This window comes from Coregonus lavaretus, assembly GCF_964263955.1.
Source record: "Coregonus lavaretus genome assembly, chromosome: 8".
Classification (NCBI taxonomy): domain Eukaryota; kingdom Metazoa; phylum Chordata; class Actinopteri; order Salmoniformes; family Salmonidae; genus Coregonus; species Coregonus lavaretus.
Genome location: NC_139995.1, coordinates 16,974,223 through 16,993,240, shown reverse-complemented (window position 1 = coordinate 16,993,240; position 19,018 = coordinate 16,974,223). Strand labels below are relative to the sequence as shown.

General features: G+C 43.7%; 1 protein-coding gene across 1 annotated transcript in view; it reads right to left on the bottom strand.

The window, feature by feature from the left end:
- Positions 1-2,219: 2,219 nt before the first annotated feature.
- Positions 2,220-19,018, bottom strand: part of LOC311134202 (semaphorin-3F-like) — an 87,757-nt gene continuing 70,958 nt past the window's right edge. The window contains exons 11-19 of the mRNA XM_084167812.1: positions 14,356-14,425; positions 14,064-14,208; positions 13,586-13,808; positions 12,513-12,601; positions 12,333-12,374; positions 11,704-11,861; positions 7,716-7,783; positions 7,378-7,511; positions 2,220-4,917 (exon numbers count right to left, since the gene is read on the bottom strand). Coding sequence (XP_084023938.1) covers positions 4,474-4,917; positions 7,378-7,511; positions 7,716-7,783; positions 11,704-11,861; positions 12,333-12,374; positions 12,513-12,601; positions 13,586-13,808; positions 14,064-14,208; positions 14,356-14,425 — 1,373 coding nt within the window. The 3' untranslated portion in view covers positions 2,220-4,473. The remainder of the gene's footprint in view (positions 4,918-7,377; positions 7,512-7,715; positions 7,784-11,703; positions 11,862-12,332; positions 12,375-12,512; positions 12,602-13,585; positions 13,809-14,063; positions 14,209-14,355; positions 14,426-19,018) is intronic.

Below are 19,018 nucleotides of genomic sequence, written 5' to 3'. Positions count from 1 at the left end.
GTGGCCTAGCCAGTCTCCAGATCTCAACCCCATAGAAAATCTTTGGATGGAGTTGAAAGTCTGTGTTGCCCAGCGACAGCCCCAAAACATCACTGCTCTAGAGGAGATCTGCATGGAGGAATGGGCCAAAATACCAGCAACAGTGTGTGAAAACCTTGTGAAGACTTACAGAAAACGTTTGACCTGTGTCATTGCCAACAAACTGTATATAACAAAGTATTGAGAAACTTTTGTTATTGACCAAATACTTATTTTCCACCATAATTTGCAAATAAATTCATTAAAAATCCTACAATGTGATTAACTGGGGTTTTTTTCTTCTCATTTTGTCTGTCATAGTTGACGTGTACCTATGATGAAAATTACAGGCCTCTCTCATCTTTTTAAGTGGGAGAACTTGCACAATTGGTGGCTGACTAAATACTTTTTTTCCCCACTGTAGGTAATTAGATGATGTTGACATTTTGAAGTTGAAATGGTGCTGAAATAGTGGAGGCGGCGCCTGTTTTCTTTGAGACTTGTGGTAACTCTCCGTGGTTCTAAATAGTTGTTTAGTGGTCCGGAAATGTCGGAAACATTAACTTGCTTGACCATGCTGTAGGTGATGTAACTGTTTGTTACATGCAATATGTTTTGTGGACTTCACCGGACAGATGTTGCTCTCCGGTTTTCTGATGAAACGAAATTGTGGTTGAATTTATTCTGCCACTTTGTCTTCTTATTGTCTCGGCCTTAGGCCTATATATCACGGTCGCAAGAGGCATGTGAACTACCAGGTTATAGAGCAAACAACGCAATTATCACAACACAGGTTGTAATATGGCATTTTTTTCTGGCTTGGCTTCCCAAGTGATTTTACCTATGCACCGCTACTGGTCCTTGGCCTTTCTGTAGCCTACGATGTTTTCAAATATTTGATTTTGTGCTGGCATTGGACGTGGGAAAGTGAGAACACTTTCTCTCATACGGGATGATATCTCTTCATAAATATCTTTATTTCGATAAGGCCATTTTATTCAGAGCTGTACATAGTATTTGGTTGTGGCATACCGCATACGATCCATTGGTTTCAAATGAAGACCATGATCTTAATTCAACTGGCCAGTGTGATTTTTTTCAGGGCGAGACAACAGTGACGTTGGCCAAATTTATACGCTTTTGTTGTCCGGATTCGTTTACCTTTCAAGGACATCCATACGATATGCGTCTTCGAGTACCTCCGGAGGCGGTCAGGAAGATCTAATCACAATGAGATCACAATGCATCTTTTGATTGTGTACTCGACAAATGTGGGCACAATCAGAATGTGGATAAGATCAGTACAACAGACACGTGTTAGTACCAGGTATAAAAGAGGCTACTGTGTCAGTTTGGCCATCAGCTAGATCGGTCATGGAGAAAGTGACTCAGTATGGTGACTCAGTCTGGTGCTGCCGGGTAGGGGTAATTTCTAACCCGCTATCTAGGCTTTTATGAGGTTAGGACCTGATCACAGTCAGTCCCCCATGGCCTTGTAGTCAGCCCCATCCTCTAAGGCAGTGTTTCCCAACTTTGGTCCTCGAGTACCTCCAACAGTTCATATTTTTGTTGTGGCTCCGGACAAGCACACCTGATTCTACTTGTCAACTAATCATCAAGTTTAATCAGGTGTTTTTGTCTGGGGTTACAACAACAATGTGTGCTGTTGGGGGTACTTGAGGACCACAACAAATCATACAGTCCATTTGATTCATAGTGAACATGATATCCACTAGTAATGAGGGGAATAGGCCATGCGATTCCGTATTGAAATATGAGAGGAGATGCTAAAAAGTTGAAGAAAAGCTCTACGCATCTATTTCCTCCCAGGGTTCCATCTTAGATAATAACAGAGCGTCACTGTCAGTCAAGCTGCCAATGATGACCTTATCTACCATAAATGGCTGGTAGCTCATCATTCTCTCTCTGTGGTAGCTTGGAACATTTATTCCCAAAAGTTCTGAGTGATACACAAAATATAATATGGAAACATCACACCATACATCACAATAAAAGTAGAGCATTATATTTTTATAAAATATAGAGCTTTAATTTATTAGTCAGCAACAACAATGGAAAGGGAAGAGAAAGTAATTTACACAAGTCAGTACAATAACATCACCTCTGTACATTGAATCTTAACTGATAGCAAAAAGAACACAAAAACGAAATACAAAAACAAAACAAAAAACACTCCGAAACTAAAGACACCGTAAAAATACCAAGAAATTGTACAATCATTTTTTTGCTGTAACACCCTGTTTTCAACTGGAGGAGAGTAACAGGGGCTGTCTGGTTTTATTCTGGGAATGAATAGTATCCCATAGTGAAGAGTGGAAAAGAGCATGCCAGTATCTGTAGGTACATTACTTATAGTAGTTCTCCTCCATTCTGCTTTTCTCTGCTGCACTGAGGCTGTCCCTCATTCCTTCGCTGACGTTTGACCATACTGTACACTTGAAGAACAGAAAAACTACAACATAGTTTTTTTTGTTTCATAATTACAGTACAAATACATATTCATGCACACAATGAAAAGCCAGCTTCCCAAATATGTTGGTTATTGTCACAACGTTGTTACAATGCTTTGTTGTGTAAGGAGGACATTTTTTATTTTTTTCACATATAAAGTTTAAGGATCCAAATGCACCGATAAATGAAAAGAGATGGCTCTTAGTCTGAACCAACATGGCAGCTTAGTGAAAGTGATCTGGGCATTGCCATAGATTATCCATTATATTGATCAGATACTCCATTGACCTCTCTAACAATGAAAATAAATGCCTTCAAAAATGGAAGGCAGTTGGTAAGAGGGAATATCAGGTGGGACCATTCTAGCCAATGAGAGGGCAGATATGAGTGTGATAACAGGCACAACTCCGATACAAAGTGTTCTTTCTCAAAGTTGACGGGATGTGACGTGTCCTACTTATATCAGTACATTCGTAACAACCTAAGCATTACGAAACTTCTGTTCGATCAAATAAGCCACAAGTAGCAGATAAGCCATTACATTTTTTGTTAACCAAATTTGGCACTCTCGTTGATCTCCATACAAAAACTATTTGCTTGGTGAGCGGAAAAAAAAAGAAGAATAAACGGCACCTGCTGGTGAAGACAGATTTTGGGCCCAGTTATCCCTCTCACTTCGCCTCTTCCTCTCTGGCATCGCTTAATCTCAAACTGAATTGTGCTTTGTTTTTGTTGACCAAAAGGAAATGTATTTGGCCAAAGTGTGCTAGGTTTGGCCCTGGCCAATGTTTTGAATATCTTCTACCTTCCATAAGATCCAACGTAATCATTTGAAGATAAGAGAATACTGCCCTTTGTGCACAACCTTGACCCTTTACTGTACCTCACACTCAGTCCCATTAGATGTTTAGATTGCAAAATAAACCAAACAAAGCTTGTAGATGTCCTTAAAAGATTTATTTGATAAGTATCTACAGTTTTTTTTTTCTGATTATGTTTACTTTCCGATTCTCACAATGTAATTTACCATAATTTAGCTGCTGAAAGGTAAGGTTTTAATCCTTTTTTCATTATTTTGTTAAACAATCTATTCAATTGACCTGGCTATTCAATAATAACCGTAGTTTCAAATACCCCCCCCCCCCCCCCCCGGACTCTGGTAATCTAGAGATGATTTCATGCATAGGCTACATAGCAACACTGCATTTATAACAATTGGTTTGCCTGAGTTATTGGCACACACTGTACAGTGAGGAATAACCAATGAAGCCGAAAATAAATAGCATCAACCTATTAGGGGAGCCAATTATGCCTAGCAACAGTACTCAACATAGTCATTTAGACAACAGGTTCACAGGGAGAATAGACAACTAGCCAATGAGTGGGGCCATTTGTGCATCCTCTGCCATTGAAGTCAGGAGTCTTAGTCCTTATGCACTGATTGTGAGGTTACCGTATGTTCAAACAATTCCTGGTTAGCCGAGAATATGAGTATTGACATTCAGTCAAAGCAAACAAGAAACCATTATATCCCCATCCACCCCGACCCTCAGTTAATGTATCTGTTTACACAATGACCCCTTTCAGTTCACTACCAACAGAGTTTACATGACAGTTTACATTCCAAACAGAGCTGTCAAGGTGGAAAGATTTTTGTAATGACAGTAACAACAATAATACAATTAATAACAGTAATAACAATAACATTTACCCAAAAGGTACCTATACACAAAGAGCATTTTTCTATAAGTACAAAGAAATCCACAGAATGATACTATATACAACCTACAATAAATACTGTGTATCATATACTTTATTGTTAAAAGGGATGTGGGGTGTGTTTGTTTGTATGACTTGTTTTTTTCCACTTCCGTTTATTTTATTTGTGGTTTTTGATTTTCTTTCACCTCGTCACTCTCTTAAATTGAGTCTTTCCCAGTTTCTCTGGGGTGCGGTTGAAGTTTGGGAGAGTTGAGGGACCCCTCATGTCTCCACCTCCTCCTCCTCCTCCTCCTCCTCTCCCTCGCCGTGATGTCGGCGGTTGCGTGGTTTCTTCTGCTCCTTGAGCTCTTTCATGTCTTTGGCATTGATGGCTCCCATCATGGGGTCACCCAGCTGCCAGTAGTCCTGACAGTACTGGTTGATCAGGCCCATCTCCGGCTGGCTCAGGATGGTCAGAAGGTCCTTGTACTGACCCGCGCTGGGAGTCCAGGCGCTGGACTGGAGAGCAGATGGTCCCAGTTCCCCACCCTCCACCAGGACGTTGTTAACGGCTCGGCTGGACAGGACCACCAGCTGCAGCTTGACCAGCGTGTGTTTGAAGTTCTTCTCTGTGGCTGTGCACTGGTACACCCCGGAGTCTGAGGGCTGGAGGGAACGCAGCAGCAGACCCTGCTCTGTCTTCAGTACTCGCCCATCAGAGCGCATCTGAGAGAGAGAGAGAGAGAGAGAGAGAGAGAGAGAGAGAGAGAGAGAGAGAGAGAGAGAGAGAGAGAGAGAGAGAGAGAGAGAGAGAGAGAGAGAGAGAGAGAGAGATTTATGACTTGAAGCTACAATGATGAAATAAGGCATGATGTAAAGCCAGGGTAGTAACATCAGCGGAGAGGCCAAGCTGACAGCTAATCTCCTGTTCTTATTGGCAGCACAGCATCACCAACCACCAACTATATCAATATATCAGTGTTATGACTACCTGTACATTCTTGCACTAACACCATCCACACTGATCTGCAGTTAAATAAGACAGTCAATTCCACTAATAAAAGTGCTCTAGTGATGTTTTCCATTGTCTCTCGATGTATTCCTGAATCATATCCAAGAGTTTGATTAGCTGCTGACAGCTTTTATACCCAGAATCAGATGTGCTGAGCAACAGCCCCGCCAATTGAGCCATGCCAATGGGGAAAGGCAGCATCCAACTGAAAAGCCAATAAAACAGAAGTTACACTATAGCGTCACAATAAAACTTTAACAACAGCCTCAGGGGGAGAAACTATGAGCAGGTCTTATGTTGGATGGGCCCTCCTTTTGGGTACTGGGACAGTTTGGGCTTCATCCCTTCAGGTTGAAAACCAACCACCTGGTTATCATATATGTATGAATGTTATCTCTTTATTACAGTAACACATCAATAGACTGACAACTTCAGCTTTCAGATGAAACATACAGCAGCCTGAGGAAGAATCTTCACCATCATTATGTAACAGAATGAGAAGTGCTGTCGACAGAGGGGAACATCATGTCTTTCTAGGGAGATTTACTCCTAAACTAATTCCACTTTATCTGAAAAAGATCCCATCCCCTGTCAGGAAGGTGATGTATGGTTTGAGTTACCTTAGGTCATGGTATACCAAAGACCCATAAACACTACCAGTCATAAGTTTGGACACACCTACTCATTCAGGGGTTTTTCTTAATTTTTACATTGTAGAATAATAGTGGAGACATAAAAACTATGAAATAACACATATGGAATCATGTAGTAAACAAAAAAGCGTTAAACAAATCAAAATATATGTTATATTTGAGATTCTTCAAATAGCCACCCTTTGCCTTGATGATAGCTTTGCACACTCTTGGCATTCTCTCAACCAGCTTCATGAGGTAGTCACCTGAAATGCATTTCAATTAACAGGTGTGCCTTCTTAAAAGTTAATTTGTGGAATTTATTTCATTCTTAATGCGTTTGAGCCAATCAGTTGTGTTGTGACAAGGTGGGGGGAGTCGCAAAAAACATCAAACGCTATGATAAAACTGGTTCTCATGGAGACCACCATAGGAATGGAAGACCCAGAGTTACCTCTGCTGCAGAGGATACGTTGATTAGAGTTATGAGCCTCAGAAATTGCAGCTCAAATAAATGCTTCACAGAGTTCAAGTCACAGACACATCTCTACATGAACTGTTCAGAGGGGACTGTGTGAATCAGGCCTTCATGGTTGAATTGCTGCAAAGAAACCACTACTAAAGGTCACCAATAAGAGGAAGAGACCTGCTTGGGCCAAGAAACACAAGCAATGGACATTAGACTGGTGGAAATGTGTCCTTTGGTCTGGAGTCAAAATTTAAGATTTTTGGTTCCAACCGCTGTGTCTTTGTGAGATGCGGTGTGGGTGAACGGATGATCTCTGCATGTGTATTTCCCACCGTAAAGAATGGAGGAGGAGGTGTTATGGTGTGGGGGTGCTTTGCTGGTGACACTGTCTGTGATTTATTTTGAATTCAAGGCACACTTAGCCAGCATGGCTACCACAGCATTCTGCAGCGATACGCCATCCCATCTGGTTTGGGCTTAGTGGGACTATCATTTGTTTTTCAACAGGACAATGACCCAACACACCTCCAGGCTATGTAAGGGCTATTTGACCAAGAAGGAGAGTGATGGAGTGCTGCATTAGATGACCTGGACTCCACAATCCCCCGACCTCAACCAAATTAAGATGGTTTGGGATGAGTTGGACGGCAGAGTGAAGGAAAGCAGCCAACAAGTGCTAAGCATATGTGGGAACTCCTTCAAGACTTTTGGAAAAGCATTCCAGGTGAAGCTGGTTGAGAGAATGCCAAGAGTGTGCAAAGCTGTCATCAAGGCAAAGGGTAGCTATTTGAAGATTCTCAAATTTAAATATATTTTGATTTGTTTAACACTTTTTTGGTTACTACATGATTCCATATGTGTTATTTCATAGTTTTGATGTCTTCACTATTATTCTACCATGTAGAAAATAGTAATAATAAAGAAAAACCCTTGAATGAATAGGTGTGTCCAGACTTTTGACGGGTACTGTATATAATATGTCTGGGCTCAGTGGGCAGAGTATAGATCTCAACAGTGTTTTGGGAAGTATACTAGTTTGAGTGATATTGTGTGTGTAATAGATGGCCGTTCACCTCTTTCCGGCGGTCACTGTTGTCCCTCTGTAGGTGCCACTTGATGGCGGCGTGGGGAGAACGGGCCTGGCACTCCAGGAAGGTGCTGCTGCCCTCCACCCCATACTGCACCATCTCCAGGGTGTTCTTATTAGCTGAGAAAGACACCATGGCAACCATAGATTCAGTATCATGTCCCACAAAGACCAAAAATCCAAAAGAGCAATGTTATATTTCATATCTATTTGATGAAAATGTTGGGGTGTGATGGCATAAATAAAGTCAATGAATGAATGAGATGTATTCACAGCCACTGAAAATCTCTACCCCATCCACCAACTGGCACACACTGGTCTTACCATTGGAATTGAAGCCCCTGCACTGCCGGATGGGGTTCCCGTACTTGACGTCCTGCCTCCGGCTGCGTCTAAAGGGGTCAGACCAGTATTCCCGAATAAGAGAAGAGAATATATTACCAAGCAAATGCAAAGCCATTCAACATTCCATAGAGTCAGTCAACAATCTGCCATAAAACATTGTATACAGTAGCCATTCAACAACCTATAGCATAGAGCCATTCAACCATCCAACAATCCATATACAGGAAGCCATTCAACAATCTATAGAGCCAGCTAACAATCCATATACATCAACCATCCAATCTATAGAAACAATTCAACAATCCATATAACCATTCAACATTCTATAGAGCCATTCAACATTCTATAGAGCCATTCAACAATCTCTAGAGCCATTCAACAATCAAATCTAATCAAATCAAATTTTATTTGTCACATTCGCCGAATACAGTGAAATGATTACTTACAAGACCTTAACCAACAATGCAGTTTTAAAAAGAATACCAAAAAAATTAAATAATAATAATAATTATTATTATTATAAGAAATAAAGTAACAAAAAATTAAAGCACAGCAGTAAAATAACAATAGCGAGGCTATATACAGGGGGTACCGATACCGAGTCAATGTGCAGGGGGCACCGGTTAGTCGAGGTAATTGAGGTAATATGTACATGTAGGTAGAGTTATTAAAGTGACTATGCATTGATAATAAACAGAGAGTAGCAGCAGTGTAAAGGGGGGGGGGGCAATGCAAATAGTCTGGGTACTGGATTAGATGTTGAGAAGTCTGGATTAGATGTTCAGGAGTTTTATGGCTTGGGGGTAGAAGCTGTTTAGAAGCATCTTGGACCTAGACTTGTCGCTCCGGTACCGCTTGCCATGCGGTAGCAGAGAGAACAGTCTATGACTAGGGTGGCTGGAGTCTTTGACAATTTTTAGGGCCTTCCTCTGACACCGCCTGGTATAGAGGTCCTGGATGGCAGGAAGCTTGGCCCCAGTGATGTACTGGGCTGTACGCACTACCCTCAGTAGTGCCTTGCAGTCGGAGGCCGAGCAGTTTCCATACCAGGCGGTGATGCAACCAGTCAGGATGCTCTCGATGGTGTAGCTGTCGAACCTTTTGAGGATCTGAGGACCCATGCCAAAATAGGTTTTGTCGTGCCCTCTTCACGACTGTCTTGGTGTGCTTGGACCATGTTAGTTTGTTGGTGATGTGGACACCAAGGAACTTGAAGCTCTCAACCTGCTCCACTACAGCCCCGTCGTTGATAATGGGGCATGCTCGGTCCTCTTCTTTTTCCTGTAGTCCACAATCATCTCCTTTGTCTTGATCACGCTGAGGGAAAGGTTGTTGTCCTGGCACCACATGGCCAGGTCTCTGACCTCCTCCCTATAGGCTGTCTCGTCGCTGTCGGTGGTCAGACCTACCAATGTTGTGTCATCGGCAAACTTAATGATGGTGTTGGAGTCATGCCTGGCCATGCAGTCATGAGTGATCAAGGAGTACAGGAGGGGACTGAGCACGCACCCCTGAGGGGACCCTGTGTTGAGGATCAGCGTGGCGGATCTGTTGTTACCTACCCTTACCACCTGGGAGCGGCCCGTCAGGAAGTCCAGGATCCAGTTGCAGAGGGTGGTGTTTAGTCCCAGGGTCCTTAGCTTAGTGATGAACTTTGAGGGCACTATGGTGTTGAACGCTGAGCTGTAGTCAATTAATAGCATTCTCACATAGGTGTTCCTTTTGTCCAGGTGTGAAAGGGCAGTGTGGAGCTCAATAGAGATTGCATCATCTGTGGATCTGTTGGGGCGGTATGCAAATTGGAGTGGGTCTAGGGTTTGTGGGATAATGGTGTTGATGTGAGCCATGACCAGCCTTTCAAAGCCCTTCATGGCTACAGACGTGAGTGCTACTGGTCGGTAGTCATTTAGGCAGGTTACCTTAGCGTTCTTGGGCACAGGGACTATGGTGGTCCGCTTGAAACATGTTGGTATTTCAGACTCCGACAGGAAAGGTTGAAAATGTCAGTGAAGACACTTGCCAGTTGGTCAGCGCATGCTCGGAGTACACGTCCTGGTAATCCGTCTGGCCCTGCGACATTGTGAATGTTGACCTGTTAAAAGGTCTTACTCACATCGGCTACGGAGAGTGTGATCACACAGTCGTCCTGAACAGCTGATGCTCTCATGCATGTTTCAGCGTTGCTTGCCTCGAAGCGAGCATAGAAGTAATTTAGCTCATCTGGTAGGCTCGTTCACTGGGCAGCTCGCGGCTGTGCTTCCCTTTGTAGTCTGTAATAGTTTGCAAGCCCTGCCACATCCGACGAGCATCGGAGCCAGTGTAGTACGATTCGATCTTAGTCTTGTATTGATGCTTTGCCTGTTTGATGGTTCGTCGGATGGCTTAGCGGGTTTTCTTATAAGCTTCCGGGTTAGAGTCCTGCTCCTTGAAAGTGGCAGCTCTACCATTTAGCTCAGTGCGGACGTTGCCTGTAATCCATGGCATCTGGTTAAGGTATGTACGTACAGTCACTGTGGGGACGACGTCATCGATGCACTTATTGATGTAGTCAGTGACTGATGTGGTGTACTCCTCAATGCCATCGGAAGAATCCCGGAACATATTCCAGTCTTAGCTAGCAAAACAGTCCTGTAGCTTTGCATCTGCTTCATCTGACCACTCTGTTATTGACCGAGTCACTGGTGCTTTCTGCTTTAGTTTTTGCTTGTAAGCAGGAATCAGGAGGATAGAATTATGGTCAGATTTGCCAAATGGAGGATGAGGGAGAGCTTTGTACGCGTCTCTGTGTGTGGAGTAAAGGTGGTCTAGAGTTTTTTCCCCCTCTGGTTGCACATTTAACATGCTGGTAGAAATGAGGTAGAACGGATTTAAGTTTCCCTGCATTAAAGTCCCCGGCCACTAGGAGCGCCACCTCTGGATGAGCGTTTTCCTGTTTGCTTATGGCCGTATACAGTTCATTGAGTGCGGTCTTAGTGCCAGCATCGGTTTGTGGTGGTAAATAGACAGCTACGAAGAATATAGATGAAAACTCTCTTGGTAGATAGTGTGGTCTACAGCTTATCATTTACATTTTTACATTTTTTGTCATTTAGCAGACGCTCTTATCCAGAGCGACATACATTTTCATACTGGCCCCCCGTGGGAAACGAACCCACAACCCTGGCGTTGCAAGTGCCATGCTCTACCAACTGAGCTACAGGGGATACTCTACCTCAGGCGAGCAAAACCTTGAGACTTCCTTAGATATTGTGCACTAGCTGTTGTTTACAAATATACATAGACCGCCACCCCTTGTCTTACCAGAGGCTGCTGTTCTATCCTGCCGATACAGTGTATAACCCGCCAGCAGTATGTTATTCATGTCGTCATTCAGCCACAACTCTGTGAAACATAAGAGTTTGAATGTCCCGTTGGTAGGATATACGTGCTTGTAGTTCGTCCACTTTATTATCAAGCGATTGTATGTTGGCCAATAGTATTGATGGCAAAGGCAGATTAGCCATCCGTCGCCGTCTTCCTTACCAGGCACCCAGATCTCCTTCCGCGATATCTCTGTCTCTTTCTACTGCGAATGACGGAGAGGAGGGCCCTGTCGGGTGTCTGGAGCAAATCCCTCTCGTCCGACTCATTAAAGAAAAATTATTAGTCCAGTTCAAGGTGAGTAATCGCTGTTCTGATGTCCAGAAGCTCTTTTCGGTCATAAGAGACGGTAGCAGCAACATTATGTACAAAATAAGTTACAAACAATGCGAAAAAACAAACAAAATAGCACGGATGGTTAAGAGTCCATAAAACGACAGCCATCCCCTCCGGCGCCATTACAATCTATTGAGCCATTCAACAATCTATAGAGCCATTCAACAATCTATAGAGCCATTCAACAATCTGTAGAGCCATTCAACGATCTACAGTATAAAGCCATTTACAATCTATAGAGCTATTTTGAGCAGCTCATGCTGATGCTCACCTCTTCTGCGAGGCGGAGTAGCGGGAGCAGGACTTTCCGTCCCAGGCACAGTAGGGGTCCCGGGCCAGGCAGCAGTCAGCACACGCCTCCCCGTACACGTCACAGCGGTGTAGGGCCAGGTGGGTCACACCAAGCTCAGAAGACACGTAGAGCTGTTGCTGTGAGAGTAGAACGCAAAGGAGGATGTTAGATCACAGCTGGATAAAGTAGGGGAATATCCATCATATATCACATATCAAGTCTCTAACTTTTTTCAGTGCAGAGGGTTACAGTGGCTAGGAGTCGGTCAAAGCCATAACAATGTATTGTGATAATATAACTATTAAAACAAATGTGTAAAATTGTAACCCTTTCTAAGAATGATGTCATGTCCTGTATCCAAGGCCAACTATTTTAACCACAGTGAAAGACAACACTAACTTAATGCGTTTTCCATACTTCTCTTTTTATTGTTTCGACCAGACTGCAGGCATTCTATGAATTCTGAAGGGAAATATTAGTTCCACAGCTGTATACATGTAGCTCATGGCATTCTTAAATAATTTCCCTTAATTTAATTCACTCCCTCCTCTTTATCCTATGAAATATAAATATAGGTCTATTAGGTAAGCTTATACAGACATGCTTACCCTTTTGGACGAGATCTTCATTGTTGTAATTGGAGTTGGAACCTGGAATGTGGAGACAATGCATTGATGAGTCTTCTAAAGTATATTTATTGAAAATAGACATGGATAGAGAGAGAGAAAGAGAGAGAAAATGAGAGAGGATAGACAAACAGAAATAGAAGGAAGACAGTGAGTGCTCACCTTGAACACCTCAACCTCCTCCAGGACCAGTTCTTCAGTCTGCAGGTCGTCTTTGGGCAGAACAATCACCTTCTGAACCGTCCCCCTGTCTGTGGCCCAGGGAAACACCTGAGAGTTAATACTTCTACACACACCTGCTGCAACCTGACACTACCCTGCCTTGCTGCCTGTCAATCAAACAGCCCTCACTATAGCCCCCTCTCAGTCTGCTTATGTAAAGGTGAATCCTCACTCCTCATTCCATCAGGCTTTACACTTCAGTACTCTTCACCTCTTTCAGACAGATCTCGCTCAGTGTTCACCTTTGTCCTCCCCTATACGAACATCATCTCTTTCACTTGCTTAGTACTGCATGTCAGCTGTCATAACGTTCTCCTCTTCATCCCTGCGACCCATTCTCCAGGAGCCTGGAGGTAGGTATCTCCTCCAGACAGCCCAGCCGCGCCCTAACAGAATGTTTGATTTCTGCTCCAAGGCATTCCTGAGTACAGGATACCTGAGATTTATTATGTGTCCCAACGCAGCGTGCTCCTGACAGCGGCTCAAAGGAGAGACATTCCACTGACTCCGGGCACAGTGGAGCATGGTGCGCTCGTATAAAACCCCATTAGTCTCCAAGAGACGCAGAGCAGAACAAAGATGCACACAAAAGGGATAATGTGCTGCACGTATGGGAGAAAAACAGAGAAATGGTTACTGCTGCACTGTGCCGGTGGTGAGATTAGTGAGATGGATGTCCTTACTGTATCCCCCTCCACTCACCCATTCCCCCTACCCCGCAGTTAGACCACTCAAAAGCTTTTACTTCAAGTGAATGATGCAAAGAACAACCCTGCTTATTGGTTAAACATCCATCTTGACAAAAAGGGGCCAGAAGCTTTTCTGCTGGTGATAACTGATAGTGAGAAAGACACCAGATCCATCTGGCGGAAGTTTTCTCCTTTGTATTCCTTTCAGAAGGACATCTGTTGAGCATCCTTGGACATTGTAGAAAGAGTTATAGAAAGTAATGCTAATGTGACTTTATGTAGACCTACTATATTTCACATGAAAATAGACTAGTGAGGACTCACCAGTTCCCAGGAACAGCACTTCATAGTTCCCGTCTGCGGCGGCCACCTGGTCCACAGTGATGGTGGTGAACTCGTATTCCACATTGGTCCGGACCACCAGGGGGCGCTTGTGTATCGGGTACACAGCATTGTACATGTTGGGGTGGTTCCTCATGAAGTTGATGACTTCGTCTGGGTAGTCTTTGGTGGACTTCATGTTGGGGGTGAACGTTCCACCGGGGCACTGTGGTTGAAAATGAAGTGAGCATTAAACCTTTGCCTCTCACCATATAAACAAACAACAACAACAACCACTTATCCACGGCATCAAAATGGGAGATATGAGGACTCTTATAGCAGGAGAACACTGTGGGCGGGTATGGATGCTGATGTTTGTGTCCTGCTTGACCGACAGATTGTTTCTATTTAAAGTCTAAGTGTCTGTTATGCCAGCTTGGTTTGGTATTAACACTCATGGTCATGGGAGGGTGAGGCTCACCGTCCCAGGTCGAGGGTAGGGGATCTTCCCAGTGTAAGCGACCCACTGGTAGTTGGGCCCCTCTTTGTGGGCGAAGGGCCCATTGAAGACCTGACGGATGTCAGCCATGGAGTAGACACACACTGCTGAGCCCTTGAACACTGAGCTGTGTGGAGAGGAGAGAGATAGACAGCTCATCGGGTTAAGAACTGAACAAACTAATAGGGACATAATATGACAATGAAAGTCTATTTAAATAATTATTCTTAAATGTTTCTAATAAAAGTGTCTGAGCACAAGTTTGACCACTCACCCCGAGACAGAAAATACTCCGTAGATAACAGGATTCTTGGTATCCTGGGTCGGCTGTATGTAAATGTCTCCTAAAAGAGATACACAGCAAGAATCACGTCAGTACAAAGAGAACAGACCAGCTCTTCGGGATGTCAAACAGTATGAGCAAATGCACACAATGTCTCTCCTCTCCTCTTTTGGACGGCAGGTCAGAGTCATGCATTTTATTTATCTTTATTATCACATTAATAGTTTCTATTTCACTTTGACCTGCATTGTTGGCGCGCAGAGCTTAAAATGTTCACTGTACCCTGTGATTACACCTGCAACACTGTACATGTAACGATTAAATCTAATCTCAAGCTTTGTGTTGCTTAAAGAGGTTGTGTGACTGGACCACAGTCATGCAGTGGCTTGATGGAATTGGAGATAAGCTCGCCTAGCAGTGAAGACAGGGTCAAACCCAAGATGAAAGAAGGAGAAGATGTGGCTAGCCTCTTCCTCCAGGGCTGTACTACTGACATCCATCATACTGCTGACGGAAACAGGAAGTGTAAGCCCACGGCACATCTTTACAGAGCAACAGGGAACTAAAAGAGACATCTCCACAGGATTCCTCCCTAGGCCAAGGTGAAAGCTACAGTATTGTCTGTACAATATGACAAAACAAAGACAAAGCGCTTCAGAGACCACACCCTTTGAACAGTCACCATTCTATCCATGAGCGGATATTCCCAACTGAACCCAGAGGGTAAGGAAACGCATTATTGAGCATCTATGTATACAGAACAATTAATAAAAACTACCAAACTGGGGTGCCATGTAAACATATACAGCTATGGAAATAGCAATGAAACCCACACAGTCACCTGAGGTGTCTAGGCTTGAGTGAGACAACTTGATTGCTGTGTCACCTGAGAGTTTTCTCCAGAATTGGAGTGATTTAATATGTGATGAACAGACACTTTCCCCTTCCTGTGTCCAAGGCTGGGTTGGGTTGGGAGGGGTGGCAGTTGGGCTTGGTTCTACGCCCTAGAGCAGTGGTGTCAAACTCAATCCATGGAGGACCTAGTGTCTGCTCGTTTTAGGGTTTTCCTTTCAATTAAGTCCTAGACAACCAGGTGAGGGGAGTTCTTTACTAATTAGTGACCTTAATGAATCAAATCAAGCACAATGGAGGAGTGAAAACCTGCAGACACTCGGCCCTCCGTGGAATGAGTTTGACACATGTTCTAGAGGAAGATGGAATAATACCTCACATGCCTCTGAGGGTCCCAGAGAGAAACTACACAATATTTGGCCCGTTTGTTTCTTGTTGGAGCCCAGATGGCTGCAGAAGGAGACCTACTTTAGATCTAATAGTGATAGTCTCTCCCCGCTGGCCTGCTTTCTGACTGGCCCACATTCTCATCTCAGGAGTCCCATCCATCTCACAGAACAGAACTCAATAGTAAGTGGTCAGACCGCTTGTGTGTAGTAGGGGAATGGCCATTGGCCAGAGGATAAAGACAAGAGCCTGTGAAGAGCCTGTGAAGAGCCTGTGAAGAGCCTGTGAGAACTGGAATTGAAAGTATTATCATGCAATGGACACCGTTCAGACGTATGATAAATTCTGCATGTCCTAGAGTCTACAATTCTTCCTTTTCCGTAGACTGGGCACATTGTTATTCACTAGGATTAGCAATTCGACATACTTAATAGAATACAGAGAGAAATGCTGTAAGGGTTGTCATATAACAGATGAGCCCCACAAAGAAACACAGCTGTTCCACCACAGGAAGTGATGAATCAGATACTGTAGACAACACTGCAATCACAAACAGACAGAAAACCAGAGCTATCATTAGCTCAATACAGTCGGTTGTCCGAGTCGGTTGTCCCAAATATCTACAATTATTATAATGAGAAAATCTACTTGATTTGAAATATAAATATTCTGACAAGGCAGACAAGAGTTGGCAACAGGAAGGCTTCTCACTTGCATGTTAGTAAAAGCTATGAATGAATCCAGACTCCAAAACTGCCCTTTCCCCTTCCTACTTTTGTAAGGCAATAAAAATCATGTCTCTACATTTTTTGTTTCCTAAAAAAAAAGAATGTATTTCTGCTAGAGCTTAGCCTGATATTGCCCTCTCCCTCTCCCCCCTTCTCTTTCTCTTTCAGTCTTTCTTTCACTCTACCACTCTTCTTCATCTCTCACAAAGTCTTCTCTGTGAAATCCATGCACAGGAGCCTGCTGAATGTTGAAGCAGTGAGATTGATTAGAGTAACTTCAAACGTGTAAATGTTGTTGATGCTCAAGCTCATGCACCTCTTTAATTATATAAAACCATACAATCTAAACCTTTACAGTATCCATTTCTATAATTGCTTTGCATTCTTAATTTTGACATAGAATGCAAGCACATGTGTCTGGATAAGGGCCTCTACATGGTGTTTCAATTTACTGTGGGTCATTTGGGTGCAAGTTCTCAGGTAGAGCCAAATCTTTAACTCTTTCCAACTGTAAAACTCTCTTGGTCTCTGGTGTCCCAATCTAACAGCAGTCACACATAAAACTGCTGCCACACAAGGACTACAGCTGGGCTGGAAGGCTCATCAATGTTCTCAATAATTACCTCTTTACTTTACTACTACACTAATAGAGAGAGTGAAAATGTAAGTTAATCTGTTCTCTTTATCCAGGCACATACCATAACCCCACCGCCACCATGGGGCACTCTGTTCAAAACATTGACATCAGCAAACCGCTCGCCCACACGATGCCATACACGTGGTCTGTGGTTGTGAGGCCTGTTGGACGTACTGACAAATTCTCTAAAACAACGTTTGAGGAGGCTTATGGTAGAGAAATGAACATTCAACTCTCTGGCAACAGCTCTGGTGGATATTCTTGCAGTCAGCATGCCAATTGTACACTCCCTCAAAACTTAAGACATCTGTAGCATTGTGTTGTGTGACAAAACTGCACATTTTAGAGTGGCCTTTTATTGTCCCCAGCACAAAGTGCACCTGTGTAATGATTATGCTGTTTAATCAACTTATTTATATGCCACACCTGTCAGGTCGATGGATTATTATGTAAACAAATTTGTGCAAAACATTTCTGGGATCTTTTATTTCAGCTCATGAAACATGGGACCAACACTTTACATGTTGCGTTTATATTTTTGTTCAGTGTAGAAGGCACATAGAACTTGTTGCCCCTGTAACTCTGCCATTCTTATTCTCTCCTGTCAACCCCACAACCTGAGCGTGGACCTACAGATGTAGGATCTTAATTGGATACCTCCTTTGTTGCTGAGAATTTTTCTGGCACAGCAGGAACGGCAAACTTGTAGTGCATTCAAGGTTTAAAAAGGCTTGTAAAGTTTGTAATTTCACTTTAAAATGTCAGCCCTAACACCCCCTACAAAATACACTACATGACCAAAGGTATGTGGACACCTGCTCGTCGAACATCTCATTCCAAAATCATGGGTTTTATAACAGCCTCCACTCTTCTGGGAAGGCTTTCCACTAGATGTTGGAACAATGCTGCGGGGACTTGCTTCCATTCAGCCACAAGAGAATTAGTGAGGTCGGGCACTGATGTTGGGTGATTAGGCCTGGCTCGGTGTTCCAATGGGGTTGAGGTCAGGGCTCTGTGCAGGCCAGTCTAGTTCTTCCACACCGATCTCGACAAACCATTTCTCTATGGACCTCGCTTTGTGCACGGGGGCATTGACATGCTGAAACAGAAAAGGTCCTTCCCCAAACTGTTGCTACTAAGTTGGAAGCAAAGAATCATCTAGAATGTCATTGTATGCTGTAGTGTTAAGATTTCCCTTCACTGGAACTAAGGGGCCTAGCTCGAACCATGAAAAACAGCCCCAGACCATTATTCCCCCTCCACCAAACGTAACTTTTGGCACTATGCATTCGGGCAGGTAGCGTTCTCCTGGCATCCACCAAACCCAGATTTGTCCGTCAGACTGCAAGATGGTGAAGCGTGATTCACCACTCCAGAGAACGCGTCTCCACTGCTCCAGAGTCAAATGGCAGCGAGATTTACACCACTCCAGCTGACGCTTGGCATTGCGCATGATGATCTTAGGCTTGTGTGCGGCTGCTCGGCCATGGAAACCCATTTCATGAAGCTCTCGACGAACAGTTATTGTGCTGATGTTGCTTCCAGAGGCAGTTTGGAAGTCGGTAGTGAGTGTTGCAACCGAAGACAGAGAAGTTTGACGCGCTACTCGCTTCAGCACTCATCGGTCCCGATCTGTGAGCTTGTGTGGCCTACCACTTAATGGCTGAGCCATTGTTGCTCCTAGACCTTTCAACTTCACAATAACAGCACTTACAGTTGACCGGGGCTGCTCCAGCAAAGCAGGAATCTGACGAACTGACATGTTGGAAAGATGTCATCCTACGACGCTGCCACGTTGAAAGTCACTGAGATCTTCAGTAAGGCCATTCTACTGCCAATGTTTGTCTATAGAGATTGCATGGCTGTGTGCTCGATTTTAAACACCTGTCAGCAACGGGTGTGGCTGAAATAGCCGAATCCACAACTTTGAAGGGGTGTCCACATAGTTTTGTATATAAAGTGTGTGTCCATTAATTATAATCCACACAATAATTCACATTTCCTGTTGCTGCAGGATTATTTTCCTGCTGTAGCAAACTGGCTCAAATGA